Below are 20,198 nucleotides of genomic sequence, written 5' to 3'. Positions count from 1 at the left end.
TGCACAGACGAAGAAGTCACCTCTCGTGACGCTCTCTTGAATGAAGCATGTATTCGTTTTAAAGTGTCTGGTTTTTTAATCTTCTTCCTCGGTGATTAGCACGGCGATAAAATCATGGTAAGTAGCAGTGTGCATCACGAATCGTGAACATAAAGTGACATAAGAGAAAGTAGACAATTACGTGGACAATTACGTTAGGGATGAGCGGTGAACTCGAAAGGGTTGTGAGTTCTTTTTCCGTCGAAAAGTGAGATAAAGTGAACTTGTGGATAATTATTTATTCGTGATCTAAAATCGGAAAATTAAACTTTGTACAAATTTTCATCGATTTTCTATGCCGATCTTTTGAAATTTTTATACATTTTTATACGTGTGTGTTTTCCCTCATGCAAAAGATAGATCTTGTTGCAATTGATGTTGCAAATGAAAACGCGGAAACTAAAATCGAAACGATGACAACTTGTGTATGTTGCTACATTTAAAGAAATGATAAAACTTATCTATTTCTAGAATAAACAGAATATGCAAAGTATACAAATTTAAAGAAAAATTATATAACAATAACAATAAAATATTCTTGATTTGTGTTTGTCAAAATATATTTGCACCATTCATTTGTTTTTTTTAATTTATAGAAAGATTTTTTATTAAATATATAGTAAACTTTAAAATATAAGCAAGCTTTTTTCAATGAATGTTAACTACATAACTGCATAACAAATTTTTAAAATTTGTTAACACGTAAAGTAAAATTCTATTATATATATATTAATCTTTATAAGAAAAAAATACTTAATGCCATTTTTACACATTCATTGTGTAAATTTTTCATAAGACATGTGTTGTTGCGATTCCATTGAGTCACGATAATGCAAAGAATTTGCAGTAGAAAGCGCAGCGGATGCAACGGTGGCAATGCATCGGCGTTAATTTATTTCGTATACACTTTCGCGACACAATGGCGAGTGCTCGGCTATTATCATGTCTTTTATTTTAATCTTTTGAAGTTTGTACTTTCCTTTTTGCAAAATATTATTTTTCTCAATATAAACCCCTTGGTATTTTGTACATAAACCTACATACTCATATATTTCTCTCGCGGGAATTAATGACGAAAAACTTAGCTTTTCCAGCAGTTGGAAATATCAAGGGTTATCGTGTCAAGGGTCGTCTATTAACTTGAAATCTTTTTCATCTAACACATATTTTCAAAATAGTCTTATACTAAAAAATCATCCTTATTAAAGAAATATTTGGTTAAGAAAATTGTTATCATGTATAAGTGGACGAGAAATGCAATAATCAAACTTATAATTAGATTTTAGAATTTGAGACAAAAGTTAAAATTATATCAAAATGTTATTCATATTTCTTCATAAATTAAAACTTTGGTAAATTGGAAATTTTTATAGAAATTTAAATATTTATTAAAATTTCTTAAATCTGTTATATTAAACTGTAAATAAAAATGTTTATAAAAATTTAAGTAATAGATAGAATAGAAATTTTGAAAAATATTCCTTTCAAGCTTTGTAAATATATTTTATACCTAAGTACAATTTCGATTGTATATTTTAAAATGTAATAGCATACTCGATTAATAAATTACATATCACATTTACTAAATCTATGAACGTATATTTTTTATAGAATAAACTTTTAAAGAACACTCTTAAATTAATTTGTAATTAATTTGTAATTAATTCGTCAAATTTTCACATTTATTTCTATAGAAATAATTTTGTCTATCACCTCTTCTCTTTGCCTCGCAAATGTTAAAAGTATCCTTTTGAAATAATCTCCTTTTCTGTAAAATATATTTCATAATGCATGTGCGTGCGCCAGCTAGTTTGTAAATTAATTTCAAAGCGATCTTGCATCAATGATACAGACACAATATTACAGTTAGAAAAGATTACTTATTAGCAATTTATATAACCGTCGTATTTTTACGAATTCTACCTATTGAATTAATAAGAATGTCTATTCTTGCTTAATGCTTGAATTAATAAAATGGGAACGCGTCCTCACGTCATGTAATAAAGATACGTTTTCGACCAGCAAAGGTCTTCGTATAATTTTTCCCTTTAAATATTACGCACCAAACTCTTTAGCTCATGTACCATTAAGTCTCTAGGATCGCATGGCGTAATATAACGCTATAATATAACGCCGCGCCTTCTCTATTCGGCTTTAGATAAAGAGAGTTACGGTATAAATCTCTCACTGATTCACGGTTTAATATGCTCTATGCAAATTAGATTCGAAATGTACAAACGATAATCTTTTGATGATATTGATATTTAGATTTAATTTCATCATGAGTAAGAGAAGTCATGAAATTTCATCTCTATACTCCATTAAAGCATCTAATACTACATAATGCTAATACCGTAATCTTTATTTTATGCATTTTTAAAAAATAATTAAATAATTTAATTAAAAAATCCGTTATTGAAATTAAATTCTAGGGTTCTCTACGATATTATTATTAATAAACTTCAACCACCCTTATGTTATACATATATAGCATGTACAGACTATGACTTTTTACGAGGATCAAAATTATTAGCTAATTAATGTCTTTATGTAATAATTCCTTCTAATTAAATATAACTTGAATGCAATGCAAATTATCATGTAATGGTTTGCCATTATCAGAATATGTAAATTGTTACCTAAATCGATTATGTAGAGATTAAAGATAAGCACGTAATTAATTAGAATTTGCATATCTTATTTGTATAATTAATTAATATTGTCACTTAGTATGTATATAATTTCTTTTTACATTATTACGATACAAAATACATTTTGTTAAAATGAAAAATTATTGTAATATTACAATTGGTAATATTACATCCTTTTATAAATACACGGTTACTTTTAAAAGTTATTTCCGAAATAATGGCATAAGAATAATCTGACAAATTCAACAATAAAGTAATGTTACGATTATTTGCATATGGAAACTATAATACAGATAAGGTATAAATACGTAATAATAAATCTTTACGTCATTGGTGTAATTCTATATACCATACAAGAACTTGTACGTTTATTCTCGCGACACTCATCAGCATTTAATGTATGGGATAATGCTGCATATTTTTTCAATTATCAACTGCATAAATGAGAACCTTTCGTGGAAAGCTTTCACTTTACGAAAAATATTAAGATTGACACTTTTTTGTTCCCACCATAATAGTTATATAAATTATCAATTTCTTAATATAAACGTAATTAAAAATAAATACATTTTTTATTTTTTCACAAATATTAAATAAATTTTGAAATATTAAGATATATTAAAAAAAAATGATTAAAATTATAATTGTAAAATTATAAACAAAACACAGTAATAATTATTATTAATTGCTAATAATGTAACTCTAAGAAAGAGAGAGAGAGAGAGAGAGAGAGAGAGAGAGAGAGAGAGAGAGAGAGAGAGAGAGAGAGAGAGAGAAATTGATTTTGACATATAGAGCAAATAATTACAACTGTAGCATATAAATTATGACACTATTATATTTTGTTATACACTATGTGTATTAAATATAGTATATCAAAGTATAATTTATAATTAATTACTACTTAACATTTGATTTTATTATAGTACTTAATTGCCCTACTTGCAACATAATCATAAAACTTTCGCTGATTTATCCGTCGTTCAGTATTCATTTGGGTTGAATGTCACTGCATCGTTAATGACTGGCAAAAATGTCGTAATTATTACCGAAGCATGTATGCAATGCACGATATGTTACGCAAACAAATTCATAGGCCACGATTCTCCATGAATTTTTTCTAAATCTTGAAATTAGTGCTTCTTGACAGGATGATGAATCGTTCGGTTAATGATTCGTCTTAGAAGTGCTTTGTACCAAAAAGATTGAATTCTCACAGTGTTTATTCGTTTGTCTCTATTCAATCATTATGTTTGTTGCCGCAAAATGATTTATATTCGATTTTTTAGGCCTAATATGTCATGAATAACATAAAATCATGAAATTGATCTAATTAATCACATTTATTTCTCTTGTGATTTTTCATATAAAATAAAAATTATTTTTAATCTTTTTAATTATATTATAATAACGTCAATTTTTTACTCTTTGTCAGTAGAAGTATCTAAATGTCACAATAAGACTTATAATTAATGCCTATTTATTTTACATTATTTATTGCATATAAAACCAAGTATTTTTTATTATAATATCAATATGATATTTTTATTATGCTAATAATATATTTATCACAACATTACTGATATTATAAACCAATAAAATCGATAATTTTACGTAATTATTGAAGGCAATTTAAATTTAGACTACATATCCGTAAACAAATTGACGATTATATTCACAATTATGAGAATTAATTAAATTCTTGGAATCTCACCATGACAATTTCAAAATTAATCATTCTGATGCATAGTTAAATTTACAGTTTTATTGGACGTCAGATTATATCTCGATAGCGCTGAGTAGCGTTTTTATATTAAAATGTTGACATTATATTAATAGTTCGCCAAATATGGGGCAAGAGAACTCACGATCATTGGGACATTTTTCACTTCAGCGATCATCTCATCGGCAAAATAAACGCGATTATATAATGTTTCACCAAATAAATTTGCCTAAAATGAATGCGCATAATTATCTAAACACCCATTTGCACATGTTCTTGATAATTCTTCGTACATATCAATGTAAGAGAAAACTTTGTTATTTTTTACGGTTGTCAAAAAAAATTAGCTAATAAATATCACGACATTGTCGTTAAAATAATCTCTTAAATTAATGCTATTGCTATTGAAAAAGCAAGATCTTTTTTGAAATTGTTTTAGACAAGAATGTACATATTTATTAAATCAAGTTTGCAAGCTTAAAAATTCTTAAGAACTTTTAATGTTTAAGAAATAAATTTTTTGTTTTATGATATAAAAAAAAGCATAGTTAAATAATTTTGCATCTCTTAAAATTTTCAATCATTAAAAAACATTGCGTCCTCCAAGAATAAAGTATTTCCTAAGGTTGTGAAATTTTATTATTAATTATAATTTTATTTGATTGTGATTCTTTCTAAATAAAAAAAATTTCTTTACCACTAATAAAATACGCGTTCAAATAAAAAAATTATGGATATTATGCAATTGGCAGGAAGATAGTCGGAAAAGCCAAGTAAAGGTCAATAGCGACTGTTCGCAGACCTGCCATGCAGACATGCACGTTGCAGTATGCAACTTTCAATTTCTCGCTTTCTGCTACTGTAAGTTGTTCGCTCAACTTTAATGTTCGGTTTAATGCCTTCAGCTGTTATATCTATATAATTCCATGCACGAAAGTACTATTAGTACCTTGTATGTACGCACATATATAGTTTATTCTTTGAGATATATGATATTTTTCTTATATAAAGTTTAAAAAATCTTTAATGCGATATCTAAAATATAATTTGGATAATGTAACTTTTTATTATATCTTAATTTAAATTAAAAAAGTCGCTATCAAAATTCAAATGGTGATAATATAACACTTCTAAATTAAAAGACAAGCTGTACGACTTACCCTTACGAAAGAAATGCAAAGTAGTGTTGCGTGATATAGAAAGCGATATCTCAGAAGCCATCAATAAAAAACCGCAATTCGATCGCTATCTATCAATATTAAAACAATATTAAGTAATGCTAATTCAAATACAGGATTGAGATTCACGATGTGACTCACACATATATGATTCACACTCTCATGTATAGATATAATACCAGCATAAACACGGAACGCCAGTCGTTTACATTCATCAGACACTGTCTTTATCTCTCGCATTCGTGTCAATCAATCGAATCGCATCGGCCAGCTAACCAACCAACGATGCCGCCCGTCATGGTATTTCGATTATGCAATGGCACGTTGCTGTGGGGCCAAATTGGTCGGTAAATTTCAAGATGAGCCTCCCGTTCTTTCGTAATAATGATAAATATCCGACTGTCCTTTTTTTCTTCTCCCACCTGCACCTGTATTTTTCTCCTCGCGACAGGACGGGGCCGATCTTGTCGAGGTCAACCGCATCGGCTCTCGTTTGCGTAATACAATTATATCGTGGCGGGGACACGAACTTCTACCTTTCGGCAATGGAATTCGTCACGATGAAACCTCTTTAATTATACGCGCCACACTCTCTACATCCTATTCTACATCCTAGTTCATAAAATACAAACTCGCTACCGTGACCTTACTTGCTGTCGTCTCGAGTCTAGAGCATTAAATTAAGAGAATATTTGGAATAACTTGAAATACAGGAATAACACTAGTATTGCTTCAACATGAGAGAATAATCAATTCACATATGTTTGAAAAATAACACTTAAACTACATATATATGTATATATATAAAATATTTTTTTTTTTTAAATAACTCAGATTTTATATCATGTCGATATTTAATAGATAATTCAAGCTTTAAATTCACCTTAAATTTTAATTAAATTTATACTTTTAGAGAGATTTCTTATATTGTAATTTTTAACTTAAATCTCTTTCAAACTATCTCTTATCAAACTTAGAGTTTTTGCTCTAATGCTATCAAAAGGCTCTAACAATAATTGCTTATATACCTCCTAATACGGAGGGGAAAGTGACACTTTTTGTGACATGTATGCGGCAAACAAAGCATGTTCTTACTAAGTAACACACGGTCCGCCGAACATATCGTGAAATGTCGCGGGGTTGAAAAGCAAAAGTATGAGCTTCCTTCTCGCATACGACTTGATTCAAAAAGAACTTCTGTCATGTTAAACAGTGAAAACGCCATATACAACATGGTCGAAACTTTTGTCGACTGTGACAATTGCTCTTTAGTTTTCCTCGTGTTAAAGGCATTATTCTTTGGCGATAGAGACGTGACTCCGTAGATAGAAAGTAATACGAATTGCAGACAAAACGGCGCCAACAATTTTTACTGTACAGATTTCTATTTTTTAAAGGTGATTGTATTGTAATGCATTCATAACGGTATGATATTATCTTGTGTTTTGCTGCATTAATTGGATAATAAAAACTTGAAACTTGAAATATGGAAACCTGCTATTAATGTTAACAAATTATGAGATATGTTGATAATTAAAAAGTATAATAATCGCGGTTTGACGAAATGTTGTAATTAATAAAATTCTTTGTAAAGCTAGATTAATTTGAATAAATGTGAACTGTATTTAATACAGACCTCACAATTTTCCTAAATTTAAAAAGTATGATAATTTCAATAAGTATAATAATATACATATGCTGTAAATTATTATATATTTTATAATATTACATAAAGTTTATTTATATATATATGTATATTTTTTTACTTTAAAAAATTGTTTGCTACAACATATTATTTACTAAAGTGGTTTTTATTTATAATATAACATAATCGATAGATATTATGTTAAATCGATCAAAGCATTTATTATTGTTAGCCGAGATGATTGGAAAGTTCAAAGATCTTAGCCACGTACTTTACTAGTGAACGAAGATGTAATCTGTGCTGTTGCTCTCGCGTGCGCTCGCGCGCATTATGCAAGAAACTATATTTACACCTTATACGGTTGACCCGGTCGCACGCTTACCCATTAAAACCCGCGCGCGCCTCACGCCAATTAAGACTGTTTCGCTAAGAACGTCCGCCACGTTAAGCCGAACCAGACAAATTGCTTTCTCCACGGTTAACGTCCACCGAGTACGGCGTGGTTTCAACGCGCCTGATATGAGTGTCGCGAATTATCGCATCTGTTTTTTTCTGTCAAGGATGCGTTGCATGGAGAATCGCATATTATGAAATGCTTCTCGAACCGCATATTGCTCCGTATGTTCATCGCGTTGCAAAATATGTATATAATTACATATAATGCAATGTACATATATATATATATATATATATATATATATATATATATATATAAGTAGGCAATGTAACAAATGTGTGTGTGTGTGTGTGTGTGTATAGCACATAATAAAATATTTTGAGAAAATTATTTTTTATAATTATTACAATATAATTCTGATATATATATATATACAGTCTATAGTCTGTTTCTGCAAAAATATATAATATGATAAAAAGTCACATAATAAATAAATAAATTTTGGTTTAAAGTGAAAAGACAAAAAATAACATGCAAATCAGAATTATCTATGCTTTGGTTGTTTGCCTGATTTTTGTAAGATATTGTAATAATTATAAAAAATAATTTTCTCAAAATATTTTATTATGTGCTATACACACACACACACACACACACATTTGTTACATTCCCTACTTTTATAACTTATGTCACGAGAAACGAACACTAATGATACAACTTCGTAAACCTTGTGTTACAAATGGCCATGTAATTACGAGATAGCCATTAACTTTGTTTAATCCTTCTTAACACTTACATTTTACAATTAATATTCAATCAATGAGTAACGTGGTTATTAATAAGAAATACTTGTACTATAATCCGCTGTTACAAAACATGTAATGTAATTACTAGCTAGACATTAAAGCTATCAAGACTACCCTAGAGCTATTATTTCGCGTGTGTGAACATCATATTTGTGATATTAAATTTCAATAATAATCCCAATGTTGTTTTTCTTTAGCTATTGATAATTTTTTTATAAAATTCTTGACATTTATTTTTAATAACAGATTATATAAATTTGAATAAAAATCCGATACAAATATTCAAAAGTTTTAAGATTCATATATTCTTAAAAATTATAAGTACAATTAAGTTATCTTCTCTATCAAGATATATCATAAAAATATTATAAGTTTTACATCATGTTCAAGTTTTGTGGAAATTAATTTATATTAATTATTTTATATATTAATTTTATACATATTTATGTGTGTGTATGTGTTTATATAATTTGTATATTATATAATTTATATTTAATAAGCTCTTTAATAGCCTTTTATTTCAACAAAATATTTTATTACGTTTTTTTATATATTATTATATTAATTAACATTTTCTAGAAAGTTTCTAGTTATAGCTTGACATCATCAATTATAATAATAAAATTTGCTTTCACTAAAACAACGTCCGCAACATTTATCTAGGAAGCTCCGCAGTTAAACGCGCGTGTAATTTTCTCGAAAAGGTCTGTAGAAAAAAAATTTTACACCTTCGGCGACTTGATCGAATCTTTGTCGGTTCTCTTCCGCGTGTCCATTAGCGACAATCGCGTGATTAGAAATTTCAACGCTCGATTGGATTACGCAAGAGACATTTTACACCTTGCATGATCCATTCGTTGATCCAATGAGAAAAAGGCCATTGAGGTCCATCTCTCTTATCGGCCAGCATCTCTCTCTCTCGCGGCCTCTCGCTTTCTCCAAATGTAAATGAAGCCGTCTAAGGATACTTTGTGAGAATGGTCGATTGTTTATTTAATTTGCACAGATCTTTAGTGTCTTCTCGCAATACTAAGCAAACAGGATACCATACATTATCAGGTGTTTGTATTTATTATGCTCTGATAATTGTTCCACTTATTAGTGCAGTGAGATAATCATTCGCGATAAACTAACATGCGCGATATAATACGGTTTTGAAATTAACTTTTATACATTCTACTGTGAGTGTTGCATTTTAAATTTAAATGACCCATCGACAAGTATCTTGAGAAAAAGCAATTTTCCTCTTTCTTGTAATATTTTTAACATTCTATAATTGCAAGCATATGACGATTAGTCATATGTTGTCACTGATAAATGATTTGCAAATAATCCCGTCATAAATTTCGTCAAAGACAACTTCTGGCATTCGACAAGCGGGGATTACGCTATGTAAATCATGGTGTCATTTTTCTCACGAAATCATGTGTTGTTTCGTAGTTGCAAGAAGTCTTGCAAGAAAGTTGTTCGTATAAATTCTTTTACATTTATATAACTACAACTTATAATCTTTCCAGAGATATGAATGAACTTACGTTGACATTAATAAATAACTATCGTTATTATGTATTTAATCATTTTAGAGCAAGTAATCAAATCGTGAATCTATTAAAGACAAGTATAAATTTTTATTGGTTTATTTATTCATTAACCTAAAACTTAATACTGTTATGATAAATGGCACTATATGTACATTATCAAACGTTAATTAATAACAAAAAATGATATATATTTTATGCGAATCTTTTATAATTATCACCGAATAATGTACGATGTAAATTGTGTAGATTGCATATCTTGCGACAGAGATGCGTTATGTAAGACTATCGTGGGTGAGGCGTGAGATTATCCCACAGAGATGATCTTTAATGTATTACGATTGTACGCAAATGGGTCAACTGGTTATTACAAGAAGAAACGATTTTATTATTTTAATCGATGATATTAGCATACTTCTTTTTTCTAAGATAATTTTAATGCAAGAAATATTTTTAATATTATTTATCATTATAATATTGATGAACACTGATTACAAACATAATAAAATATAATAAAAAAAATTATAATAAAAGGTCTTGTATAACTATAAAATATTTAAAAAAAGGAAAGATCTAAAAATACAGACTATCTGATATTTTAATTACTTGGTATTGATGAATTATAATGAAAATTATGTTACAGTGGAAGCTGCTTTGGGTGGCCGTTCTCGTGGCCGTGCTCACCACGTGTGATGCAGATGCAAATCATGAGAGAACCAAACGTGCGATAGACTATAACCCGAATAATTACCAGAACTTTCTGCCTTCGTAAGTGCGATCAAGCATTTTTAAACTTACATACTATTATAATGCCATCAATATGATTAGATTTATCCATAAAAAACATTATGATTTTCGGTCAATCAAATTGTGTAATAAAATGATAATAAAATGGTGTAATAATGTTTTATTGCATATATATATTTATAAACTATAATTACATTGACAGAAGATCAACGAGCCTAGATCAATCATCCATCTTCACGGGATATACCTACGCAACCCCGAAGACAGATTCAGATGGATATGTTTATAGAACGCCGGATGTTCCATTTCCAATTCCAACTACTTCAACAAAAAAACCAAATGAATACGTTTATTCAACTCCAAGTATTAAAATACCTACTACAACGAAAAAGCCTGACATATATACTTATACCACCCCGAGTATTAAAATATCGACTGAAGCGTCAACAAAAGAGCCAGGCAGATATACTTATACAACTCCAGCTATAAAAATACCAACTACAACGTCAACAAGAAGACCAGACAGATATACTTATCCAACCCCGGATATTAAAATACCAACGACAACGTCAACAAGAAGACCGGACAGATATACTTATCCAACTCCGGATATTAAAATACCAACGACAACGTCAACAAGAAGACCGGACAGATATACTTATCCAACCCCGGATATTAAAATACCAACGACAACGTCAACAAGAAGACCGGACAGATATACTTATCCAACCCCGGATATTAAAATACCAACGACAACGTCAACAAGAAGACCGGACAGATATACTTATCCAACTCCGGATATTAAAATACCAACGACAACGTCAACAAGAAGACCGGACAGATATACTTATCCAACTCCGGATATTAAAATACCAACGACAACGTCAACAAGAAGACCGGACAGATATACTTATCCAACTCCGGATATTAAAATATCTACTACAACGTCAACGAGAAAGCCTGACATATATACTTACACCACCCCGGGTATTAAAATATCGACTGAAGCATCAACAAAAGAACCAGGTAGATACACTTATACAACTCCGGCTATTAAAATATCGACTACAACAAAAAAACCGGATATATATACTTATACAACTCCGAGTATTAAAATATCGACTACAACAAAAAAGCCAAATGGATATATTTATACAACACCGAGTATTAAAATACCGACTACAACATCAACAAGAAAACCAGACGGATATACTTATATAACTCCGGAAATTAGAATATCGACTACGACATCAATACCAACACCACCTGTGTATTTACCACCATTAAAACCGCATATAAAAGCACCGCAATCAAGTGAAAATAAAGTAACACGTATACCACCACCACCACCTCCAACTAGACCACCCTATGTACCACCACCATCCCCTCCAACTAGACCACCTTATGTGCCACCATCACCACCTTCAACTAGGCCACCCTATGTGCCACCACCATCCTCTCCAACTAGACCACCCTATGTGCCACCATCACCACCTCCAACTAGGCCACCCTATGTACCACCATTACCTTCAACTAGACCACCCTATGTGCCACCATCACCACCTCCAACTAGGCCACCCTATGTGCCACCATCATCCCCTCCGACTAGACCACCTTATGTGCCACCATCATCTCCTCCGACTAGACCACCTTATGTACCACCACCTCCTCCGACTAGACCACCCTATGTACCACCACCTCCTCCGACTAGACCACCCTATCTACCACCACCACCCCCTTCGACTAGACTACCACCAGCACCATCACCCCGTCCAACTAGACCACCAACATCCCCTCCGTCGAGACTACCACCACCCCCTCCGACTAGACCACCTTATGTACCACCTTCAACTAAACCACCCTATCCACTACCATCTGTAACTAGACCAACCTATACACGACCACCACCTCCACCACCATCATTTTCAACTAGACCACCTTATGTACCACCATCACCATCTCCAACTAGACCACCCTATTATCTGCCACCAGACGAAAGTAATCAATCATCTTCAGTTGTAACATTACCAACTTTTCAACCACCTATAGTAACTCAATCGACTACTCGATTACCTATAGTCACAACGCGATCGACTACCCGACCACCTATAATTACAACCCGACCGACCACTCAACCACCTATAATTACAACCCGATCGACTACTCGACCGCCTATAATTACAACTCGGCCATATATAGTCACAACACGAACGACTCCTCGACGACCTATCACAACAACTCGAATTATCACATCGACCACCAGATATAGTCCATCTACAAATATTTACTCGAGAATCTCTACACCGGGCACTACTTATCTACCGCCTACACCTACTACTAGAACTACATTTACTACACCATCTACGACTACAACTACCTCTACTACTACACGACCCACTACAACATCTACTACACCATCTACGACTACAACTACCTCCAAACCAACGACTCTGCCTCCGCACGAACGAACATATCTTCCACCACCGCAGCCAACAATCATCCCGGTAACTATTCCGCCGCCGCCGTACCCTTCGGTTAATTATGAAACTACGATCAGAACACCACCCCCGAAGCCACCTAATGGAACGATTGCTCCACCACCGACTTTGCCACCACCCACGCCACCCAGACCTTTTATAGGCTACGAATATCTACCGCCCAAGGGACCGGCCTTTGAAACTCGCAAACGATGAAAACTAGTAACGCGAGTCATTTAATGTGTGTTAACAATCGTTAAAATCTATGATTTTAAAAGAAAAATATTAAATAATGGAATATTAGTTAATATTGATAACAGAATTATAAAATTAATGGCTTTTTACTTAATAGTGATGCTGAGTCGTCACCGAACATTTAGAATATTGCCTTTTTTTTATATATCGATTGTTTTCACCTTATTTTAGTCGTTTGAACAACGATTTAACCGATTACGTGCGTTTTTTTTTATATGTGTGTGATAAATATGGAAAAAAATAAAAGATTTTATAAAAATATCACTAACATATTTTTCTGCCTTAACATAAAAAATATAATTCAACAGCACATTAATAAACAAGAATGAAGTGTATAAAGCTTCATGATATAAATATTAGAATCTTAAGTATATAAAGCTTTATTATATTAATGATACCCAGGTGTCGAAATATTTTTTTCAGTAAGTAAAGAAAAATAATGCAACTAAAGTTTGATTTCAAAATAATAAGAGTTATATATATATATATAAAACAAATAAATTCAACAAACCTAGGAAATTGAACTTCAGTAAACATTACTAAAATACAATTTACTAGATTTGTTAAATTTATTTATTATAACAATTATATGCTAATATGCATCAAGCTAACATATACACTAAAATAAAAGTTTCTAGAAATTATATATATCATATTTAATTTTATTAGTATTCAATTCAACGATGCATCTAATACATTAAATTAAATACGTTTATATACAGGATTGATTTAACTGCGGTGAAAACTAGTGAAAACTATTTGCACTTTATAATTAGAAGCAATCATAAGAGTGAATATATACTATAAACAATATTGTATTTACTTTCTTAATTTATTTCAAAATTAACATATTTTAAATGCTTTAACAAAATTAACTTATAATATACTCTGTATATTTTTTAAAGCATATTTTATTAATTAAAAATATGTTATTATATGTTACATGACACAGAGTCCATATAATTCTTGACAGTTTGATACAAAAACTATGCTATCGATTTTCAAAATTTAAATCTTGAATTATATATAAGTCTGATGGACTTTAAATATGAATAGAAGTTAGTTTTTCAAACTTCAACTGACAAGTGGAGATTAACTCTAAATGTTTAAATGAGGTCTTTTATGTCTATTATTTTTTTTTCCATTTTAAATGGGAAATCCCTGTACAAAGTTACATTTTTTGAATTATATAATAGAAAATAATTTTATCCAAAATAATATTTTAATAAATTAGTGCTATAAAGAAACAACTTTAATCTGTATTTATATATATTTATTAAATGTTTATAATATTTGACAGTAGATTTCTCTATAACTGGCTCTATATTAACGCCACGTGTTATCTTACATCCCTTTCTTCAAACCGCTTTCTATTAATCTTGATACGTGTGTAGACACTTGATGTGACAAAGTGCATATCACGAACAAGAAATCGCAAATGTTGCTTTGACGTACTAGCGGACGAAACTAGAGTTTTAGAAGCGTATTTAACGGGTCAAGCACCGGAACGGTGAGAGATTTTCCCCGCGTGTCATGCGATGTCTCAGCACTCGAGTCTGGCTTAGAAGTAAGTAGCCCATAACTACCTGCCTTTTACTTACCGTAACGAGCCTCCCCCACGAACAAAGGAAATCTCGCTGCTGATGGAACCTAATGAAAACTGCGAGCCGAGAAATGCACGATCGTTAGTTGCGTGAGAAACACCGAGACAGTAACTCCACTTAGGTGCTCCATATAGAAACCATATCAAGTTAGAGAGTAAATTTCTTTTTGTCTGTCAAAATAATTATTGTCCAAAAACGCTCATCGATCATTCGCGATTATATCCGATGATAATAACGAGGTGAAACGAATCGACGGATCTCAGCGAGGCTCGTCGAGCATGTCAACGGTAAGCTGGTTTAGTTAAGGATACCCAATATCGTCAATGTGTAATTGTAAAGGACACAAGTCGCCAGACCTCTCAGAAGGCGATGCTTGAAACCAGCAGGAGGTCCGCCATAAGTACGTCCGAGCTAGGGCTTTATTCTGATCGCAGTGACCGATACAACAGAAGTCGTTACGGCCTGATCGTGAGGAAATTTGCGATCGGAGTTATGATAGTGGTAACAGTGATACTGGTGAGTGATTGAGAGAATCAAATTAACAATGTATCATTAATTAATTGCGTTATCATTTACCTTGTCGATAAGAAATATTTTAAAAAGAGCATAGGAAAAGATATAAATTAAAAATAAAATTATTAATATAATATTATATTAATATTATTTATTTATATTTTAAATTATATTATTAATAATCAAGAGTTAAATTATTTCATTTAGTTTGTATAATAAATCAAATCCCAAATATTCAAGAAAGTTAGAAAGAATAAAGAACGCATAACTTAGTTTATTCTCTTTTAAGTTCGTTTCCATAATTTTATTTGTGCTATTTTTTCTATTTGTACTAAAAAGAAATATAATAATAATAAAATAAGCGTTATTCTGAATTCTTGATTTATATAATTGTGCTGATTTTATTAAATAATTATATGTTAACTAAGTTTAAATTTTCAGTATTCAATTCTGTCAACAATTATAAAAGTCATAATAGTCTAACAACGAGTAATTTAAAAAGTGACAAGCACTCAGCTAGATGTCTTGTTATTTATTTTAATAATGAATATCTTATTCCCTCCTCATAACATGAACATGGCCTGCAATTATGCTTATCTTGGCAAATCAATGAAATCGTTAAAGTCTCATTAAATTTCCAAGATTAAAAATATAAAATTAAAATAATTTAACAATTTTTTTTTAAATATAAAATAATGCCTTTTACTTCATTGAATAACGTAATACTTAATATTATTCATCTTTGTGCACGTCTCATAATCAAACATTTTGCTACAAATTCTCTCGTACACGAACAATGATCTTGCACGACAAAATGTCCTGAAAATGACATCCTGTTTCGCACGATTTTGTTGCACGCGTCAAAAAGACATGATAATTAAACGGAGTAGAGTTTTTCTTCTCCACGCGTCAGAAACAATAGACGTAATTACATTTCGCACGTTTTCTCCAGTGATTAATGTCGGAGGCGTGTGTGGAATTGTAATTTCACCGCGAATCTTTGAGTATCCCTTACATGCATGGCGAGCCAAGCGAACAAAAATTTCTGCGTGCTCCGCATATAGAGCGTTAACTATGTTTCGCGTACGGATTAACAGTAGCGTCCGCTACTTTGAAAGATGGTTAATTACAATTTATTACTTCAGAACCTCGACAAACATTGCTCGCGAATCTATTAATATTATGTTGCTTGCAATCTGGCGATTTATCGCTGCGCTTCCTCATTTTCCTCGATTAAATCGAGCTAAACATCGTGGTTTCGTTAATAAGAGTTGACATTTTATGGCATTCTTTGTTAGGAAGTAGCGTAATGTTAATTCTTGGCTCATTAAAGTATCATAGAGAATTTATAAATATTTACTTCATTCTCTGTAACATTTTTCCAATATTATAAAAAAGGAATTTTAATCTTATTAACATATTATCATTATCTATTAAATTATATTTAAATTATTAAATCGTATTTAAGAACTTTTTAATTAAATTTTATAATTTGCTATCTATTATCAAGTGTTGTACATGTTACATACAAGTAATTCGATTTAAATTATTTTTAATACCACGGTAGGTGGCGATATTTATGTACGATTTTACGTCCGCTACATCAGGAAATAGTAAAATCAATCAGGAAACGAAACATATATATATTCTACAAAATGCTCTCAAAAAGTCACCCAACTTTACGAAAAAGCCTGCAAATTCTACGATCCTGTCCGAAGCTATTCATCGAACAGACACTTTTTATATGGAAGATCGTTCAGACGACGAGAAGTATGACGATTTCATGCAAAGAAATGCAACGAGTGATGTAATGATAGACGAGACTAGCATGATGGGCGGGCCGGAGATGAGAGCTCAGAATCTGCATAACTTCAAGCACCGGAAGAGAGTGCTAAAGTCTGTTGAAGATGCCAGAGAAAACGAGGAAGCCGAGGCCAAGCAATTGTTCGACAATCACGCGATCGTTTATCGAGTGAAACAAAGGTGAGCGACACATTACATGCCATAATCGACACCTGCAATTATCTTAAATAGCGTATGCGATTTCTCCAATCATCATTTATCAGAAACAAATATCAAAAACTGAAGATGTTTCTGACTTCAACAAATAAAGCGAATGATTAATTGTAAATGTCAATTTGATGTAATGTTGACCTTTGAAGAATTAACATGCTTCGCGCGGAATTTCATTGAGGTATCATTTCTTTCATCAATATTGTCAAAAACGATGATCGAAATGTTATCGACATTCTATCTGATTGCAAGGAATACTTTCTACGTTAAGTAACATTACGTAATTGCGCGTGATAAATTATTTCTTCCAAACTTCATAATTATTATAATAGTGTCGTTTATCACACTGGAAAAAAATAATGTTGAATCACAACATCATTGTAGTTAAAATTTATTTTATTAATTCAATAACTTTATTAATTACACTAATATGTCATGTATTATATAATATTGTATAATATTGAGTCAACATTATTTTTTTCAGTGCACATTTTTTTTTTTTGTGTTTCATCAAGGTGTGTAAAAGGAACTTAATAGTATTAGTAGAATTTATATATCTCGAAAGATCTTTCTCGACTACAACTAGATGATGATTCTTTATCATTTCGCTAGATATAAACATCCGGATTTGGACGAGGACATAAATACGGAAGACCCAGAACCGATACCCTTCCACTGGGAGTTAAAAACGCCGCACCCGACATCATTCAAACGTCCGAGATATCCGCAGCTGTCGCAATACCGATACCCGCACTCGTCCAGGAGCATACAGGACATCATCAAGTACCTGACGAACAACTCCGAGATGCCGAATCGCGGCATCAAATTCACCGGCGTCTATGTAAATCCGAAAAAATACGATCTGATTCCTGCCATGGGGGAAATGATGTCCAATAGTGATAAATTAGATAATGAAGAGACGTCACTCTATTCGATCAAATCGCAGCAGAAAAATGACCCGTTTTATCAGTACAAACCGAAACACCCGGCGGACGTTAATCTTTTAGCCACATCTAACGTGAGGTGTGTAATTGTGTTTAAAATTTATATTATAATTTATGTTATAATACGCGAAGAAAGAAAATATCAAAAATTAATCAGTGAATCTATCTTTTGACCTATAATATAATTATAACATAATTAAGATTTTATATAAATATATAAATATGATAATACATAAATATATAATAATATTTTACACATTTATTATAAAAATATAATAATAAAATATAATCAAATAATTCTCCTTTTAGATTCTCACCGATCGGAGTACATCGTTACAGCCCTTACTACGATTCTATGTACTCTCGACCCCTATTTAGTTACAACAAACCGATGATGACTGATTCTCAGTACGAAAGTATCGGTTCCTACTCGACGAATACTTTTGCGAAAAACCGTAAACCAAAACCGTTCAGCGTAATGCTCGACATTTATCCCATCACGGATGTCATGGAGCAAAATAAGAAGACTTCGTGGCCGAGACCGCAAGGGTCTATGGACGATTACAATTCTAGGAGACCCATTCGTGTGCCGAAATTTCACGCATCGTCCCCGCAACCGATTCCTCTTATAGCTATACCCAGCCCTACGACTCTATCGGAAGAAGACGAAAAGCAACAAATGATATTTCATCTGAATCTGTACCCTCGAAAAAAGAGCAAATTCAATAGGTACAGATTCTTAACGATTTAATTGTTTTTCTATTTTTATTTTGCTTCTCAACTAAATTCGAAAATTTCGAGAAGTATCGACTTTTCAAAGATTCACTGATCATAAATCATTAATAATCGCTTTGTGTATTTTTTAGCCTTTATTTTAGCGCAAAATATTAGAAAAAAAAGATGCATAATTATTGCAAATTTAATTTTTAGGCACGATATCATCCATCGATCACAATTGATGGGAACTCAGGAACGGCAACAATTCGCGAAGAAGATAATATCTCCCTTGGAATCGATCGCCAAACATTTAACTGATCATTCCACGATCGAGGAAGCGAAGTTTGAGGAGAATCAAAACTCAGAAACGACCAGCATGCCGATAACACGATATCACGAGATGAACCTGGATGAAAAGCAAGAGAAAAATGGAGATCTTATGTTAAATAACGATTCAGAAATCTATTCAGATCTGGATAACGACGATAGTATTGTTGATACTACTGTGCTTTCGAATCATAAATTAAGTTTAGATGAGGATTATGCCAGCACGGAAAAATTTGAAATAAATGCAGAGAAATTGATATTGAGGACGGAGAAAAATTTCGCGAATTGTGATAATGCAACGGTGATCGACAGCCCGAAGGCCAACAAGGCCAAAACCGTCGATCTTTCAAAAGATGTCATTACTACCGAAGGATTATAACGCTTCATGATTTTTTTACGCTTGGATTGAATTGAAAGTATAGCTGAGACTTGAAAAAATTGAGAGTTGAAGTGTTTTGTCGAATATTCTTTGATATTTTTAGTGCTCTATTCTGATAACAAAAAAAGCAAGATTCTTCATATCACTCTGTTTCATTTGAATCATCAAAAATATTTTTATATACAATGCAATTGTTCTTGTATCTTGTTTCATAAAATAATGTATATTTTTGTAATATTTTTGTA

At 31.5% G+C, this 20,198-nt stretch overlaps 2 protein-coding genes across 2 annotated transcripts; both read left to right on the top strand.

Annotated features, from left to right (window-relative positions):
• On the top strand, positions 1-13,683 carry LOC140674666 (uncharacterized). Its single transcript, XM_072908387.1, has 3 exons — positions 1-117; positions 10,621-10,745; positions 10,927-13,683. Exons 1-3 carry the CDS (start codon positions 115-117, stop codon positions 13,415-13,417), a joined length of 2,619 nt encoding a protein of 872 aa, XP_072764488.1. The 5' UTR covers positions 1-114; the 3' UTR covers positions 13,418-13,683.
• A 1,490-nt stretch (positions 13,684-15,173) lies between these two features.
• Positions 15,174-19,953, top strand: LOC140674721 (uncharacterized). The gene is made up of 6 exons (XM_072908490.1): positions 15,174-15,347; positions 15,400-15,576; positions 17,141-17,556; positions 18,199-18,609; positions 18,840-19,259; positions 19,461-19,953. The coding sequence occupies exons 1-6, from the start codon at positions 15,339-15,341 to the stop codon at positions 19,951-19,953; spliced, it is 1,926 nt and encodes a 641-aa protein (XP_072764591.1). The 5' UTR covers positions 15,174-15,338.
• The last annotated feature ends 245 nt before the right edge of the window (positions 19,954-20,198 follow it).

The sequence above is a fragment of the Anoplolepis gracilipes genome, chromosome 16, assembly GCF_047496725.1.
Source record: "Anoplolepis gracilipes chromosome 16, ASM4749672v1, whole genome shotgun sequence".
Taxonomy (NCBI): Eukaryota; Metazoa; Arthropoda; class Insecta; order Hymenoptera; family Formicidae; genus Anoplolepis; species Anoplolepis gracilipes.
Note: the sequence above shows the minus strand (reverse complement) of the source record. Positions and strands in the feature narration are given on the sequence as shown.